The 18,971-nt window shown below is 35.5% G+C and overlaps 1 protein-coding gene across 1 annotated transcript; it reads left to right on the top strand.

The window, feature by feature from the left end:
• The first annotated feature begins 577 nt into the window (after positions 1-577).
• On the top strand, positions 578-2,937 carry LOC137713362 (mediator of RNA polymerase II transcription subunit 10b). Its single transcript, XM_068452652.2, has 6 exons — positions 578-713; positions 1,432-1,692; positions 1,798-1,878; positions 1,967-2,069; positions 2,158-2,247; positions 2,652-2,937. The coding sequence occupies exons 2-6, from the start codon at positions 1,466-1,468 to the stop codon at positions 2,721-2,723; spliced, it is 573 nt and encodes a 190-aa protein (XP_068308753.2). The 5' UTR covers positions 578-713; positions 1,432-1,465; the 3' UTR covers positions 2,724-2,937.
• Positions 2,938-18,971: the final 16,034 nt, after the last annotated feature.

The following is an 18,971-nucleotide window of genomic DNA, read 5'->3' as shown; positions in this document are numbered from 1 at the left end:
AACCTCTTTAATTTAAATGAGTCCTACATGCAATGTTGTGACGTGTGAGTTACTAGGGAGGTCATTAGTCTTATGTGTCATCGTTTAGCATCAAAGATTGGATTAGAATGGATAAGCAACTATTTCCAAGTTATGTTGAAAGGAGCAATGAAAACTTGGTGACCAACTTGGAGGTAGTAGATGGACTACTCAAAAATAAAAGTTATCCATTCCAATCCTCACCAAAATGAGAAGAATAAGAGGGAGAAGTTTCTTGCATATCTAATTCTCTTCTAATCCTGTCAACTATACATGAGAAATTATTCTCCTCTTTCTTAAGAAAAAAAAAATTAAATCTAAAAAGTTATTCATTACAATCTAATCCTCTATACCGAACGAGGCTGTAGCACTATTATTTTGTATAATAGAATGGAGAAATTGAACATGACTTTGAAACTTTAAACAAAGCTTGCCTTGTGAGAAGGGAAGTGTGCTCTTGTGCTTTTCATTGGGCTTGATTGAGGTCAGCCCTCACCAACAATGCAATGTGAAAATGGGCCTGGTCTAGAAACTCAAAAGTCCAATCTAATCCAGATGCCGAACTACATGACAGTGGACTCAACCGAAACGAACATCTGAAAAGCGACGTCGCTTCAGAGAGCCAGAAACCTCGTCTTTCCGTTTGTAGCTGGGCAGCTTCACCGCCTCGACCTCAACGAGCAATTCACACCAAGGTAAACTCTTGATTTATTCAAAGTTACGATCTTTAAATTGGAAAATAAAATAAAATTGGGGAGGTCCTTTGTTCGGCTGATTAGGGCACGAATTTCAATTAGGGTTCGACAGATGTGTCGGGGTACCGGGAAAATGGGAATATTGTACTTTGTGGAATTATTATCCTGGGTTTGGATGAATTTCGGAAACGGAAATCATCTATTTGCAGATTTATTTGGAAAGTTGGAGCCTTTGGAATTGGAAATTGAAGGTTTCAATCCATATTTCGGAAATTTGATTGCTTTGTTAACTGTAACTGAAATTTGACTCTAAATTGTGATCAAAGAAACTGAAATTTTTATCAGTGGATTGGAGATTGGGTTAGGAAACATATGGGGAACATATGGGGTTTAAGTAGACAGGTTGAAATTGCACTTGTAGATGAACTGAAAGGTGTATGTTCTGTTTCTTGTTATGAAAGTAAGAATACCTTTTCGATTTCGATATAGATAAATCTCGAGTCTCTCATGTCCTGCATTCTGTTGTTCTTAACTTTGTAATCCTGAAAAAGAAAGAATAGTCGATAAAAGATGATTTCAAGTTTATACTCAGTCATCGTTGGTTTGTTATATTGGCATCTGCTGTACTTATATTATCCTGTTTATCTTGTGGGAATTTCTAAAGATCAATTTCACGAAGAAAAAGAAATTATTAATTCGTTTAATTTCTGTATACCAGGTGCGCCTTTGAAGAGCTTTAGAGTTGGTCTGAGATGGATACATCACAGAATGTAACAGCCGGAATCGGTGGGAGTGGTGGAAACGGAACGTTGGTCCCTCAAACCAATGATACAGCTGGACCGGCAGCGGTTGATGATCCAAAGCAAAACTTGAATCAGGTCATTAACTCTATTCAGAAAACCTTAGGCCTCATTCACCAGCTCTACCTCACCGTGTCTTCATTCAATGCCGCGTCTCAGCTCCCCATCCTCCAACGCCTGTAATTTTCTCTGTCTGAGCCTATTCAATGTTTATTCAAACCTTACATTCTCAATATATTTTATTGCTGCTTGGAGACTTTCTCACATTGGTTTTGACCTATCAGAAATGCTCTTGTTATGGAGCTTGACAACATGGCTAAGCTATCAGAAAAATGCAATATCCAGGTTCCTATGGAAGTTTTTAAGTGAGCATTCTCCTGTAATTTGCTTTTAGCAACTGACAATTCCTTTTCTGCGGAGAGTTCTGACGTTTGACTTATCAATTTTGCCTAGTTTGATCGATGATGGGAAGAATCCCGATGAATTCACAAGGGATGTCATTAACGGCTGTATTGCCAAGAATCAGATCACGAAAGGAAAAACTGATACCTTCAAGGTAGCTTTTCCCGTGTGAAAATAATTATTTATTTTCGTTTTGATGTTTGAAGTTTGTCATGATGAACCTACTGTGCGCATTTTTTCAGAGTTTACGCAAACATCTCCTGGAGGAACTTGAACAGGCTTTTCCGGATGAAGTTGAATCTTACAGAGACATACGTGCTGCATCTGCTGCTGTAAGATACCTTGAATTCCCCCACCAATATCTTGAACAATGAGTTTATTGAGCTTATTGGCCTCCTTCGTAAATTGTTAAGCATATTTTTTTGTCAAAATTAAGTGAAGAAAGTCTTCCATGGACCCTTTCGGCCTTTCTTCCCTGTGGTCATTTATCCAGACCAAACAACCTTTCTCCGATGGTTTATTTATTTTCGATAAAATCTGCTACAGATGTGTTGACTATGCACTCAGCAGAAGCCAGCTTGTTTGTGTTTATTGTCGATATTTCATTCTCATTCTTAGAGAAAAGCGGAGCCTTCTTTGGAAGCACTCATGTTACCGTCTCCTTGTGTTTTTTTGTCTATTTAGGTATGTTTAATTACCATTCTCATATGGTTTAAACTCGTTTTGTATGATACAGGAAACAAAACGGCTTGCACAAGCACAGAGCACACTACCAAATGGAGATGTGAAGGTCAAGCCAGAGCTTTAAGTGTATGATTCGTTTATGTATCATGTTGTTACCGTCCACATCTTGCCGTGCTTGTAATCTACCAGGTAGTGAATTCAAAATGATGAGTGATTCTATATTACATGTGTAATTCCTTGAACATGTGGGAGCTTAATGACTTTGTTCACCTTTACACCTATATGCCTAGAGACTTTGTCAATTTACTTTGTAATATAGCAAGAAGTTCGTAGCTCAATTCGTCAACAGCATTCATCTTTGCATCCGAGTTTTCGGGTTTGAATCCTCTCACTTCTGTAATACCGCTTGTGTAAGAAACAAATTGGACTTGCTTAGCATTTATACTGTCGAATATACATTTAGCCCAAATTGAGAAGGGTTTTTGTGATTTGGGCCATCAAATTAATCAGCCACACTGCACTCCTCAATTTTCGAAACCAAAAAGACCCAACAAAATAATCTGATAGCGAAAACATTCCAACAACCAAACAAAATTGAAAATTAAAATAAAAAAATCCAAAATTGACATGCATATTGGTACTGGTAGCTTTTTTAAACAACAATACTGCCAAATGTTTTGCCAGAAATCTGTCTCCCAGCAGCAGCACCTGCACCCTGTCTCTCGGTTGTTTCATTGGACCATTTTTATATAAAAACAAAACTCGAAGCTGAATCCGTCGTGATATTGTATGTCTGAGTTTGAAGTTTGCAAAATCGATGAAACGAAAGAGATCCGAGCGAATGGAAAGAAAAAAACAAAGGATCAATTCCACTTTAAAGAAACACGGTATAAAAAAAGACCCGTTTATGAAACTTATTATCTGGATGGGAATCAACCCTTTATACACGTACATGGTATAGCCCCCTCTTTTCTTTTTTTTTTTTATATGTATTTCATTAATTTTTTTTTTAATATTCTGGATGCTTTGACACACATTTTAAGATTTGTTTTGTAAGGGTCATTTTATAATGTATTTCAACGATCCGTACCGTTTATTTTTTTAATATTAACATAATTCATAAATCATCTTTATAAAAAATTAGACAAATTCAAAATAATTAAGACATTCATTTAATCCAACGGTCAACTAGTTTCGGATTAGATTGATTTTTAGTAGACATGATTTTTGAGATAAGACATAAAAAATAGACGGTTTAAATTGTTAAAAGACATTATGGAGAAGGCTTCAAAAAATATTTGTTAAAATGTATGTCAAAAGCATGTGTCCCTAATTCTAAACCATTAAAAATAGAAGAGGGAGAGACCCCCACCAAATCTTTTGGCTTTATTTTCTACGTTGTGTAGTTTGTAAAGAATCTTGTCCGCTCAATCAAGGCCGGCTCCTTGGTTTGGGGTGGGAGAAAATAAGCCAGAGCAAAAAGGGCGGTCACCTTTTTCACTTTTTAACTACTCTTGCACATTCATTTTCTTTATGTTTATTTTGTATGAGAACGAGGCCAATTGCTTCAATTTTTTTGTTAACAAACGAGATTATATTAATCAAGGGGAGGTACTTTAAGCTTTTCATAACGATTAGTGGCTGCTTACTACAAAGTGCTTTCAAAATCAGCTTATTAAGTAATTGATTTGGAAGAAAAAAAAAATTGTAAATGTTTATATGGAGTTGATGATAATTGAGATTCCTATTTATAATGGGAGTTTAACCGAAAGGCATACGGTACTGTTCATTTTAACGAAAAACCACATTTTGACATTAAAAAGTCAATCCTGATACTATTCACTTTATCCTTTATTTTGACCTTATCATTAAAACTCAAAGTTTTTAAAACCTTTTTCATTAGTTTTCCTATTTATGATTGGGGTAGCTCGGAAAATGCGCCGGCCACTAACGAAGCGTTATGCGAGGTTTGCTTTTGTGTTATTGACTTCACGTATTTGTATTTATGTCTGATGTAATATATCAAGCAACAAAATTTCAGTTACAATTAGAAAAAAAAATGAAGAAATAAACCTAGCTCGAATAACAACCAACATTATGAATAAAGTCAAGAGACGTCTTGAGAGTATCGTGAATTTGGAGAGAAATTATATATTAAATCTTCATTTTTTCATCTCAAAATTGTATATATGAATGATAGAAAAGATATAGGCTGAGTTCTATTATTTTTCCCTACAAATTGGGCACAGCAGGTACTGAGCTGTGGAGATGGATTTTTGAAGAGGAAATGGAGAGAGAGGAGACGATGCCGTTAATATGTATGGTGGGAATTGGGAAAGAACAAAAATCTAGGTGAAGTTTGGTGTCCATCTAAAGATGCTTTTAAGGTCAATCACCATGAAATTAGGGAGCTCGGGAAAAGAGAGATGTAAATCTCATGGGATTATGGTCAAACAGGTGACTTCAGGTCAATGGACACTTTATTTATGTGGTCCTGAATCCAACCAAAATGTTGGCATGCCTCCTATTACTTGTGTGTTTCTTAACTTTTATTCTTTTGGATTGCCTAATATTTGCATTCTTCTAACCTTAAAATGAGGATAATGCTCAGCCCTTCAATAAATGTCGTTAGATTAAGATTCGTATCTTAAATCAATTAAACCAAACTAATTTAACGATAATTAATGGGGGTGAGCATCATCCCCACTTTAGGAGGGTGAGAAAAGCACTAAAAAAATATTTTGATGGTGAGTATTGTCCAATTATTTTATTACGAGGGAATTTAGAGAAAAGTTTAAATTTAAATTCGAATTATAGTGCACGATAATATTTTAAAACAATTGAACTATAAACTAGTAAAGATGTGTAAACTTGGTTTTTGATTTTGCTCAAACTTGTTTATCTTATTCGATCAACTTGGTCACCAAGCACCTAATTCGCACATAGATTTCAATCCTGCAAATTCAAAATAATATTTCTGTGGTTGCTGTGGATTCTTTGACAAAGCTTGAATTGGATCTTGTAGCTAAATGATAGTTGATCTATAACTTGAAAAGGCTATGGCCTTATATTTTGTCAAATATGCTACATGACAAATAAACATCAATTTGTAGTTGGCATGGATTTGACAACTCATGTATTTTAAATTCATAAGGAAAGAAATATCATAAATGGTATATTGACATTATGGTAAGAGGAAAACAAAAATCGTTTTCTACATAAATGTTATTTTTTTATTGCAATCAATATTAATCTACACTTAAGGGGAGGAAGATGGATGGTTTGAACCCAAAACGCAATTAGTTGAAAAACAAAATACATAAAGTTGTTGTTTAGATAAAACGAAACTTTATTAAGAATAATAAACGTGTATAGAGCATACATACAAAATGAAACCAAGAGGCTACACGCATGTAAAAGAAACACTACAACTTTACTGTTTTTTTCTCATTACGTCTTGATACAATTGATTAGTCACATCCAACCAACATGAAAGATAACACTCACAAAAACTAAATATGCAAGTTGTTGAACTACCTTCCATAAAGGCTTCACGAAAAAATATTGCACTATCATTTGATGATCTTGTAATCGTTGACAAAGAAGCACTACTCTGATTCACCTCCAACAAATGACAAGCTTCCTCGTCATAGTCCTTTGCCATGCCCAAAAATCATAAGAAATACAAAAACCATCCTCATCTCTAATTGCAGTTGCCGCTCAATAATTTGGGTTTGAGTCATATAGGCGCGACAAAGGCTCTACTCAACATTGTGAGATATCATCGACAATCACGAAGATTCTTCTCGCCTGAGTGAAAGAGCAACTATAACTACGAGCTAAAGATAATTACGACATAGAAAAATATGGAGGGAAGATAGGGAAGAGCCAAGAATGATTAAGCCGACCCCAATGCCAAAGGAAAGGATCTGTAGCAGATATATTTTCTGTTTTTCTCTCCAACCACTATAGTTTTCCCTAATTTACATAAGAATTTGATTCTACAATCTCTACCCTCATTTTAAATTTACTTTAACAAAAGAAAAGTGTAACGAGTTACGTTATCAATAAAATTGGGTCAGATCAATGTTTTTAATTAGTAATTGTCGTTTCTTTAATAAGTATAATTGTAGAAACGAGAAATCATGTTTAAATATTACTGAAGGAAATACTAACATTACTAGTTCGAGTGTTTACAATTATTAATGATAATTAACTCTACAACGATCAATGGTTGAGAGACGACAATTCATGCATGATCAAGGTAAGCTAAAACTTCATCAACTAAATTCAGTTGACCAAACGAAAACATATAACCAAATAATGACGGTAAGTTAAAAGAAGATCCTTATAATTAGTAACAGAATGCAATCAATTAAGCTAGGTACAAAACATGAAATAGGTGATGTTGGAGGGGGATGGGAGGACCATACTATGAAAAGTAGACCAGCAAGCACCTGAAAAATAACGAGATTTAGCCTATGTATCCGGAAAGCTGGCTGCTCTCTCTCTCTCTCTTCTTTTTATTTGTCAGTTACTCTCTGTCGTCATCTTGAATCCCCCGCTACCGTAGTAAAAAGGGGTGAAACCCCACTGAACGAGGGATTCCCTTTTCCTGAATATTATTAAAGGTACATTTTGATCCAAATATTTGATTTTTGAATTTTTTAGGTTAAATATTCAACGGTTTTTTTTTTTTTTTAGTACATCGATGTTTTTTCATTAAGGAAATGAGAAGTTCGGTTAAACCACATAATAGGCAGCCCAATTTGGTATCGACTTCGCCATCTAGGAGATTTGAACCTGAGACCTCTCACTTCTAAGGGAAGAGGAATATCATCAGACCGTAGTACTGAGTGACTTCAACGGCTTATTTAGAAGTAGATTTAAAATTGTTCAAAGCACTTTTGATAAAAAAAAACATTTTTTTGAACTAATGCTTAATAAAAATGCAAGTGAATTCTGGAAAAAAAAAAAAAAAACACTTAAAATTGAAATGCTTTCTATAAAGAGCACATAACTGGTACTTCTTGTATTAAACACTTTAAATGCTTTTGGAACTCAAAAATATATATTTTTTTTTCAAAAGCGTTTTGGTCATTTTCAATATAGAAATGATCAAACTGCTTTATAAAATGTTGATTAATTTACTAATTAAATCCAAAAGATAAAGACTTAACAGCTTGCAATAGAAAATCTTGTTAATTTATGTCTTATTAATTCAATATATTTCAAAATTAAAAAAAAAAACCAATAAATTTTTTATTAAAAAAAAAAAGAAAAAGGTTAAATTATCGGTGCTAAAAACCAAACAGTGCTGTTTTGAACGTACCAATCTTCTCCAAACACACACACACACACACACACACACACACACACACATATATATATATATATATATATATATATATATTATATTAAATGTAATGTACCGTTATATAATCCAAATTTGGTTAAATACGTACCAAGTTATCAATATGTTGTATTATCATAATTTTGGCGTGTAAAAAACTAATGGTAACCCAAAAGAAATGCATATTAAAACTTTATACAAAAAATATATAATATTAAATTATAATAAATTAATTATTAAAATAATGACATTTATTTTCAGAAGAGAAAAAAAGGAGAAGGACTAGACATAAAAAAATTGAAGTTATAGAAAACAATTTCTTTTTCTTTAAAGTTTAAATTAAATATTATCTCTATTAATTAATGAAACTCTCTTTGTCAATAAAAAAAGGATGAAAAGACAACTTAGTCTTCTATGACACACAAAAAAATGATGGGCAATAATGTAATTTCGTAGGTCTAAATTTTACTTTTTTTATTGAAGCCTCACCTACAGGTGATGTTAAAATATTTCTAATATTTAAAATTTAAAAAGAAAACCAAAAACAAAAACCTCCCACTCCCCCACGTTCTCTCTCTCTCTCTCTCTCTCCCCTTCACATTTAAAAAAAAATGTGTTCATACACACAAAGTGTGTAGGCAAATGCTAGTTGAAAATTAAGAAAAGAACATGGATAAAGATAAAACATTTCAATTATAATTTAGAAGGCTTCAAGAAAAAAAACTAAAAACCAACCAATGCTTAATAAATAAAATGTAGCAAGTGGCCCTTTGCCACAGTGGTGGAAATGTGTTGTGTCCTTATATCACGGTGTGGATTTGAACCTCTTTGATGGCTAATCTAACATTTAACTTACTAACGCTATCGTTTCATTAAAAAAAAAATTAAATTAAAATAAATAAATAAATAAAATGTAAAATTTGAGTGGTTGACTCTAATTATCTCATTATCAACCAAATTATGCAATAATCAAATTAATTAAAAAAATAACAACGATGTATGCAAGCAAAGGAAAAGTGGAAAGCCCCAAATCCCAAATTTTCCTATGTAAGGGTCGCTGAATTAGCTAAACTAAACCACTGCCTCATCCTTTTGGTTACTCGTTTTTGTGCCTCATCTTGTCATGTTCGTCACCGTCATACGGCTCACAATTGGTCTTCATTTTTAGGGTTTTTTTTTTTTTGAAAAAAATGATATTATTTACACTAAGAGGAAGGGCGTGGGTTTAGTCTCACAATGGCTAGCAATAATGTCCTAAGATCTCTCATTTACAAGTGAAGAGGTATCACTAAATCGTAGTACAGAATAACTTCATTTTTAGGGTTTTGATAACTACTATTCATCCACGTTAATATAACACGCGCACACACACATATACGTATATAATATGTAGAGAAAAGCTAATTGTGCTTAGTTTAAGCATGGCTGAAATGGGTTTCCGTTAAAGTCGAAATCTCTGCGTAGAGATTGATGGAATTAGGTTTTTAAGTGATGATATGATTAGGTCATGATGATTTAGCAGTAATCAGAGAGAGGCGCGGGGGGGAGAAGGGGGGGGGGGATTGGATATTAACGTGTAAAGTGTTTGTTTTTATGAGCGAGGGTGTGTGTATATATAGATTGCATGGTAGAGACGATGGGACGAGTGAGAGAGAAAGAGAGAGAGAGAGAGAGAGAGAGAGAGAGTGTGTGTGAGCGAGAAGAGAAAGAGCGAAATGTCGTGGTCAAGACCCAGTTGGTAGGGTCTCTGCTGACTTTAATTTACTTTGTCCTTTTTACCCTTCCCCGTCTCTCTCTCTCTCTCTCTAGACTCAGCCTTTTTATCTCTATCCTTCCCTTCTCATATCTCGTACCACCCATTTCATTTCTCTCACTCACCACGACCACACACCACTTCTCCCTCCCCCTCTTTCTCCTACCCCCTCCTCTCTGTCTCTGTCTCTGTCTGTCTCTCTCTCTCTCTCTCGTTCATAGTTAGGGTAAAGCTGCTTTTGTGAAATGGAGGCAGAAAGATCAAAGAAGAGGAAGCAAATTTTTTTTTTTGAGGGGAATGTTGTCTGGCTCGAGGCCTCTAGCTAGATTTATGATCTCCATCTCAATTGGTGACAATTTTAGCCACCAGTCTTAAAAATTTTATAGTATCAGTTGAGAAAGATCATTGATTTTATGTTTAGCGACCTCGGACCAGGCTTCATTCCCCCCAATTACTGCTTCCAATCACACAGATCTTCACTACCTATCCCATATATTTACCCCGAGCATCCAAAGATAACATCTTTCCAGATTTCTGTTGATTTTTCCCAGCCTTCATATTTGTATATTTTTATGAACATTATTTTCTTTTTAACTTTTTCTAACGGCTTTTTATTTTTCGTTGAAGAAATTGTACACGGGTTGTTGACCAGGCAGAAGCAGATTGGTGTAATGATGAAAGGTTTTGACTGCTATTTTATGCTTTTTTTTTTTTTTTTTTTTTGGGGCCTTTTCACTCTGACGAAAGTGGGGAAAGATCATGATTACTCTTTTATTTTTATCTCTAAATTTCGTGAAATTGGGCAGCACATATGCAGGGTTGCGTTTTCTTTGTCAGTCTCTAACTCTTTCAACAGGTTTTCATATCATTGGACTGGTTTTTTTCATGATGGCTTCAAGAATCTTCTCTGTCCACTTCTGCTTTCTCTCTCTCTAATCCCACCACAGCGACTTTTAATTGAAGATTTTTTTTAGAAAACTTTAATGAAAAATTCTAGATATTGTTTATTTTAATGCAGGTTACATTTTTATACTAAAAGTTAATTATAATATTATTCATTATATTTTTTATATTGTCTTTATCATTAAAACTTAAAGTTTTTAAACATTTTCATTAGCTTTATGTTTTTTATTATTGGTGAACAGAGTGGTTAATTGGGTAGTTTAAATTTGCCTTGGACAACCCTAATTTTACTTGTGCATTATAGCACCGTAGCCCTCCAGTAGGGTTTCCACTTTACACGCTGCTATTACTGCCTCTCTATTAAATAATCTTGTTTAGTTACCATAAACATTTTTTATTTCATTTCCTTCTGATTAATATTTCTTATACGTGAATACATAATGCTGCAAAAAACATGCATTTAATCATTGTTCTTCTTTTAAATTTGTTTCTTTTGTTGTTAGCGGTAATGGGTTTGGTGGATTAATTCAGCTTTAGAGCGTTGTAATCTCCGGAGCTTTGTCTTGTTTGTACTTTATCTTAATCATCCATTAATTAAACATTTATTTGTCAGATTATATTGGATTTCTTCAGATCTGGATGATCTTAAAGATCAGATTTTTTTTTTTTTTTTTTTTTGTTTGTTGATTACATTATTATGTCTTTGTATATGTGTCTTCAGTTTGCGTTGCTGTTTTTACAGTAGCTCTGAAAGATCTGATCATATCACACAAATTGAAAAGAAAGGAATAATCTATCAAGGGTGACAGATGTAAGTGAGATGTATGACAAAGTTGTATCTGAGAAGCAACCCAGTTGCTAACACTGTTGAAATTACTCTCTTTAAACTTTGACTTGTCTCCAAACATAATGTGATTTGGATTGTGCTCCAAGGAAGAAAATGTTATGTAAAAGAGGAAAAAGGGAAAAAAGATGTGATAGATTGGACTTCTCTGACTCTGGTGGATTTCGACCCTAAATTAATTCTTAAATTACTGATAAGCAAGTTGTTAATTAGTAGCTTGAGTTCCCTACTTCAATTGTTCTATTATTCATACATTAATATATGAGTTAATATTGTTTGTCAGTCTAGACCATGAATATCTTTGGGAAATTTGGAAGTTGAACATTATACACACGTATGAATTAGTTGGTCTCGAGTATGAATCTACAATCTTATATATTATGGATATTTGACTCATACATTTTTGTTGGAACCAAATTTACGCACATCTACGAATAGATGCGAAATCCAATCGGAATTGTCCATGATCTCCGACAATGTGAGAATGGGGTTATTGGGGGTGTGGTTGAATCACAATAGAACTGCATACATATCTTCGGGAAGGAGAATCCAACCCCAAGAGTAGTTCTATGAAAGAATGGTGTGATGAGTATTACATCATGAACCATCCTTGACATAGCCTATGGAGGGACGTTAAGAAGATGAGTTCTCCATGGACGTGTCTACATATAGACGACATCGTATATGTAAGATAAGCCTCTATTAAACATAGAGAGGATATGTGTATATTGTAGAAGATGAAAAATCATGAGGGTTTTGGATCATAAAAGACTTAGTGAGATAAATGCCCAAGCTAGGGTATTTATACAGATCTTGAAAGTCCTTGTAGGAAAAGGGATCCCAATTAAATCGAGAGACTATCTAGGAGGGAATCTAGGATAAGATACCCAATCCTCCTAGGATCATGATTACGTTGCCTAATCCCCAAGATATCCTAATTTGACTTGAATTAGGGTTTCTTTACTTGGGAGACATGTACTATTTTTAATAGGCTTATTTCTGACCATGGCTGCCTCTCTTCGTTGTATTCTGACTTTGTTTGAATTATCTGTTCTGATAAAGGCTAGTCTGATCCTACTAAGGTAGCTCTAGTATGGATACCTCATTCGGACTTCTTAAACATATGTGATATAGAATGTACTTGACCTAGTACGCTGGTATGAGGTAGAAGTAATTGTACTCAAGGTCGAAATCTCATATTTACCTCTTAGATGATTTTCGAATTGCCCTTTCAATCATTTTTTGAGAATGATGTTGAGCCCATGTTAGAATGTTATAACCTACAATCCTTAGGTTGTAGAAACTGTCCAGAGGCCGGATGGTGCATTGGGTTTCCGGGTCAAAGGCCATGTGCTTTTGCTCATAGCCTGCCCATTGTTACCACGCTTCATACGTTTCAGGCCTTCCAAGCTGCTAACCAAATTCAACGGAGTGGGCTAAAGGAGACTCCTCTGACATTATAACTTTGAATATTTAGACTTGTAATTACGCAAAGTTTGAAAGCTGTGTGTTATTCTGGAATTTAGGTTATTTCATGTACCGCAATGAATAGTGTAAGAAAAAACAAACAATGGCGAGGATCTGAAAAGATCATTTCTAGCTTTGGTTCATCTATCCTGGATATGCATTTAATCATGTATATAAAAGTACTTATCTCTTGGAGCGTTACCCTGGTTTGGACCAAGGTTGTTCACTTGTCAAATGGGCCTTCGAGTTGTTTTCCTCACTTATCTTTGATGATGCCTTCGAGAATCCCAGAAGATATATAGGAATAGAGATATTGCATCCTCTTAGGAGTGTGACTACTTACGACGAACTCCAATCCTTAGATAGTAAGGACTATAAGATTATACAAAACTCTATGATTATTTGCTAGAGTAGGTTTCCGTATCTTTTGGGAACAAGCACGGTCAATCTTAGTGAAGCTCCGAAACAGGATGATGGTGGAATCACTACTTTATTTGTCCAACTTTGAGGATAATTTTTTTTAATCCATGATCGAACTACGAAGGTACATTGATTGCCACCTTGCTCTGAATAGTTTTTTAGTAAGCCAGAGTAATTTTCCGTTTGGACTTCCTCATGTGTGGGAATCTGGTTCATAACGGCCATGTGGGATAGGTGTCATTTGGATTCATGAAAATGTTCTTCTTTCTCCATTTGGTATGCCCCTTGTGTTTGTCCATTGCAAGCTAGCAATTGAGGAGGACAAGTGTGGAGTTGTCGCATAGTGGTTTGCAGATGACTTTTGTTTTTAGCTCATCAAGGAGAACTTGAATTGGTTGGAGCCCTTAGGTAAACCGCTGGCTTGATCGTTATTGTGTGTATCCTAAACTCATAGGTTGTGGAGATGTGTTGTACGTGTTTGATATGGGTTGGAGGAAAACTTGAGGAATACCACAGAGAAATCTAGCACGTGTGAAGAGTAGTAAACGATGATAACGTCTTCCACGTGGCTCGGAATTAAGTTCTCTAAAACTCTACAAAAGTCTGACATTCGTATCTTTGCGATAGTGAATGGAAAAAAAATTTAACTCACTTGGAGGAGGCACAATTTAGCTTGTCAATTTGGTAGTGCTACTGTAACTGGTTGGGCTGGCTAGCTGTTTATCTATTTTGCGTGTCAGATTTGGGATTATTATGCCTTCTGGAAAATTTTGAGAAAAATAAGAACATTATAGCTAGGGGTGGCCACGGGCCGGGCTGGGCACAAAATTGGAGGGACCGGACTAGACCGGTTTATAAAATTATTGGGGCGGGGCGGATTTGGACTTTTGTAGAAATGGAACCGGACCTAACCTTGGCCCATTTTAAATGGGCCGGTTCCTACGAGCCACGGGTCCTGTTTTTTTTTTTTTTTTTTTTTTTTTTAACTTTGTTAGAACATAACAAAAAAAAAAAAAAAAAATCCTAAATGTAAGAACCACAATCAAAACTATCCCCGTATTATACTTTCTAAAATGCCCCAAAACACGTATTAAGATTAATAAAGATATTGCAAATCAATTGGTGAACATAAATAGAATCCAAGCAAATTCTAGATCTGGGTTACTCACAAAATTGTTCAAGTTTATCGGTTGCAATTCAAGTTTGGTTCTTGAATACTTAAAAATGAAATGTTGGGTTATGGAAATTGACTGACAGATTGAAGATTCAAGGGATTGATGGAAGGCAAAAGCTTGAAATTTAAAAACCCAGGTCAAATCTCAGCCTATATGCCACCTAAAGCGTGAAAACAAGCTCTTTCCATTCCCTGATGATGGCAATAAAGTCATCAATCGAGTCAAGAAACGCCGTAGAATCGACTAAATTGGACTAGATTGGGTGGTCAACAGCAACATACTTTGAGATCATGGGAGGAGAGAGTTTCCGCTTGCCGCGAGTGCTCCGGTTTTGGAATTTGAATGAGAAAAAGTCTGTCGGCTTTAAGGAGAGTAGATGGTGATAGTTACATTGAGGAAAACAGATGATGGTGGTTGGGTTTGAGGATAGCAGATGGTGATGTCGGAGTAGGGATAAAGACTAGAGGTTGAGGCTTGAATTTCTAGAGGAGAAAGTTGAGTGAATTAGACCTTGGATTCGAGAGCGGAGAGACGGAGATAACATAAGTGATTGAAATGAGTGGTGGAGATTTAGTCTCCATGTAATAGGTGGTGGAAGCAGTTCGAGTTGTGTACCCGTTTTTTCAAAGGTTTGGACTCGGCTCGCCTCGCTAATTAAATGGACCCAGCTCACCCCACCCCATTTTGAATTTTCAAAATCTATACCGGCCCCGAATCGGCTGGAATCATCCCACGCCACGGATCTTAAACCTGTTTGCCCACCCCTAATTGTAGCTCTACTTTTTTGGCTTTCCAGGCATATATGGCATGTCACATGGCACAATTGAAAAAACTTTGAATCTTCGTTTTCTTACAGCTGTGCAGCCCTAACGGGAATGTAGCTTCGACTGTCTTTGTTCCAAAAAATGGAAGCATTAGTTTCGCAGAAAATTCTTAAACTTTGAGACAGCGATCTTGAGCATCTTAAATTTTGTCTCCAACTGGTATTGTGTCAAAATTTATCCAGGAAGTCAATCTTCCGTTGAAAATCATTCAAGTGCATAGACTGGGTTTTAGGCATGATTACATTGCCCTAGTCTAATGTTGATGAACTCAAAATTGATTTGCATGTAGAGTTCAGATAAGAAGTCTATAAGTCGAACCCGTGATGCAATGTTGGTCAGCGTGGAGCCAAAACTTCCTTTGCCTTTGTAAGGACGATCCCTGATCCTCTACTAGGCGGAGATGTCATATGTGTCGAATGTGATGCCCTATTTCATTGTGTTTTGAGTTATAGGCAGAGTTGTTGAGCTGCGTTGCAAGAATGTCATGGTTCATTGTTTAGTTTGAAGCTCTGATGGAACTCGAGACAGAATTCTGGAGTTGAACTTTATGCCTTTTCTAGGGGTGACTTGCCCCCAGAGATTTCTTATGGAACTCTGCTATGTTGGTCGAAGCAGTTGTGTCATTGTAGCAGTTACATATCTTTTTTGCAAAATGATTACAAATAGTCTGATTGTATTCTTAATTTTTTCATGCTGACATGATTTAAACTTTTCAAAGCAATTAAGATATTGGAAGAAAATAAACAAAGATATTAGAAACCCTATCTTTTTGTGCTTGCAAGGAAAACTCAGTCCTTGATCATGAACAATAGCAGTAACAAGTCCATTAAAAGAAATTTTGCACATGAGTCACGAAGCTTGGTGGTGGTTACCAATTGCCAGATATTTGTTCACATGATTGTCAAGTACTATGAGTATTTATGTCATTCTTGCCACCCTAAGTGTCATGTGTCATGTGTCTTTGTCCTAGAAAATCATGTTCTCACAATTTTTATTATCAACTACAAAGTATCGATAATATGTGTTTAATCTCCGTCATCTAAAGAAAATGAAAATTTCCAGCAAAATATGAACTTAGTATAAAGGAAGATTTCACCAATTAATCACTACCAGAAAATAGGGCTTGCCCTACAAAAACTTTTACAATGAACAGGATTTCATCGGTTAAACAACCTTTACTTGACGAAATCTCCAGTTCATAAAGCAAATCTGGTCAACAATTCGGGGTTACTGAAAACCTTTACGAGACGGACAATATCATGCAACAAAAACTTATCCGTCGAGCAAGATTTTGGCACTAAGAGAAAAAAAAATGGCGCGCAAAGGTTTTCTAGTAAAGGTTCGTAGGCTTACAATTCTGGTTCGTTGAGCATGGAAGACGATGACGTGTTAAAAATTTAGTGGTAAAGCCTTTACTCGATCGCATCTTAGTGGTTGCCCTGCGAACCATTCCATAAGGCAAACACTAATTCATGAATTAGGTTCATGCCGTCTTCTTTCTCTCTCATTTACTCATTTCTCTTCTTCCCCTCCCCCGCGTTGCTTCTGTAATCCTCCCTCCCTCTGTTTCTCACACACACACCCACACCCTCTCCTTTATCTCTTCGTCTCTCCATTAATTGAAGGTTTGTTTGTTTTTATCTGTGGAATAATTTTTTATTTAAATGTATGATTAATTAATTTTGATTTATGTAGGTTTGTGATTGGATTGGAAGTCAATTAAAGGAAATCTATGTATTTGTCCCTTAATTATAAATAGTAAGTTTGAATTTATTTGATTGTGATATTTAAATTGTGTATTATATGAATTTTTGAGTTTGTGTGTCATTGGAATATATGTAGATTAGGCAACTTTAATTTAGCAGCATTAGTTTAGGAAATTATGGTGTGAAATTTGTTAAAATTTCATAATTAACAGTTTATATGAAGTTAAGGTGTTCATTAACTTTGGCGGTTGTATGGGTGGGCTTAACTGCTTAATAGATTTTTTTTGACGAATATATGAAAGTGAAATAAAAATAACTGGGCTTAATCAGATAAATGGTCTCCGTGGTCATAAGGTATTTGAAAGATAGCCCATGTGGTAAAAAAAATTCAGATTTAAACCCCTATGGTCTAAGTCTGTTAGGATTTATGCCAGAAATTAGAACTTCTATCATTTCTCCATTAGTAGCTTGCAGGTGGGTCTCACGAGTACGACGAAGATGGTCATTTCACCATTTCCATTTCATCCCTTACATACATAAACACAAGTTTTGCACCCAGTTGCCCATCAGCTTCCACACCATTGTCATAGATAATTGAGTGAACCCTTTTTCTGTCTTGCAGCAACATCATTCCATCACATAGCTCCACAACGGAGCAGTAAGCCTCCAAGTTAAGATCGGATTTTTGAGCCCCCGACACCATTTCCATGGCGGATTTCAGATTACCCATTTCGCATTACTTGTTAATCTTAGTGTTCTTGTCTGCAAATCCGGTGATGGCGAGTGCGGCGAGAGAGTCGGAGATGCAAAATCGGGCACGAGAAGGGCCCGAATTTGGAGATAATATAGGGGTTTTTGAAGAGGGTTTGAGGAAAATGTAACCATTTGAGGGTCTAAAAGATTTTGATTTGTTTTCATGGCGAGGAAGAGGAGACATCGACAACAAGTTTGGCAATGCGGTTGTGGCCATCATCATCATTTTGCAAGGAGATCAATGGAATGGATGAAATGACCATCTTAGCCTTACCCGTGAAACCCACCTGCAAGCTACTAACAGAGGAATGACAAAAATTCTAATTTCGGGCATAAATCCTAATAGACTTAGACCGCAGGGGTATAAATCTAAATTTTTTTACCACAGGGGCTATCTTCCGAATACCTTATGACTGCGGGGACCATTTATCCGACTAGGCCAAATAACTAAATGTAATTGATTGAAATGTTTTAAAGATGTTGTATGAGGTTGCAAATGACCACAAACCTGAGGGTGCAAATGTAATTTACCCAAATATCAACTTAGTATTGACCAAATTTTAACAGTATAACAAATTGTGTAGAATGGTATTGACACCAAATTAACAAGGTTTTGACTTGTATCCTATAATGTGCTCAATTGTCATTTTCTTAAGCAATGTAAATATCCAGCATAAAGTTGACTTAATATCGACCACATATAGACAACGTAACAACTTGTTTAGAATAGTACCGGCACTAAATTAACAAGTGTTTGCCTAATATATAATATGTTCTTAATCTTCATCTTCTTCTTAATTTGCTTAAAATTTCATGGCACATTGTAACTTATTTCTCTCAAAATGTGTGGCAGTGTGAAAGGGACTGGTATGGTGGGGGGCCTCTGTAGGGTTGTGATGATTTCGTGTATGATTTCCTCTAGTTTGCTGTTACATAGAGGACTCATATCAGGGTACAGAATACTGTTAAGAAAAAGGAACAAAGGATGATGAAATGAACACAGGTGATTGGAAATTTGGAAAGGGAAGGGCAACAAGTTAAATTTGAATCAATGTTGGGGGATTCCTGGGATGTGCTATCCACACACCCTATTTTACTTTTTACACACTCTTTGATAATTTCTGTTCGTTGATCTTCTTCCATTCATCTAATCCGATGGCCGAAAATTAAAAAG

This window comes from Pyrus communis, chromosome 14, assembly GCF_041283825.1.
Source record: "Pyrus communis isolate YQ-2024b chromosome 14, ASM4128382v1, whole genome shotgun sequence".
Taxonomy (NCBI): Eukaryota; Viridiplantae; Streptophyta; class Magnoliopsida; order Rosales; family Rosaceae; genus Pyrus; species Pyrus communis.
The sequence above is the reverse complement of the archived record's forward strand: the minus strand, read 5'-3'. Positions and strand labels throughout refer to the sequence as shown.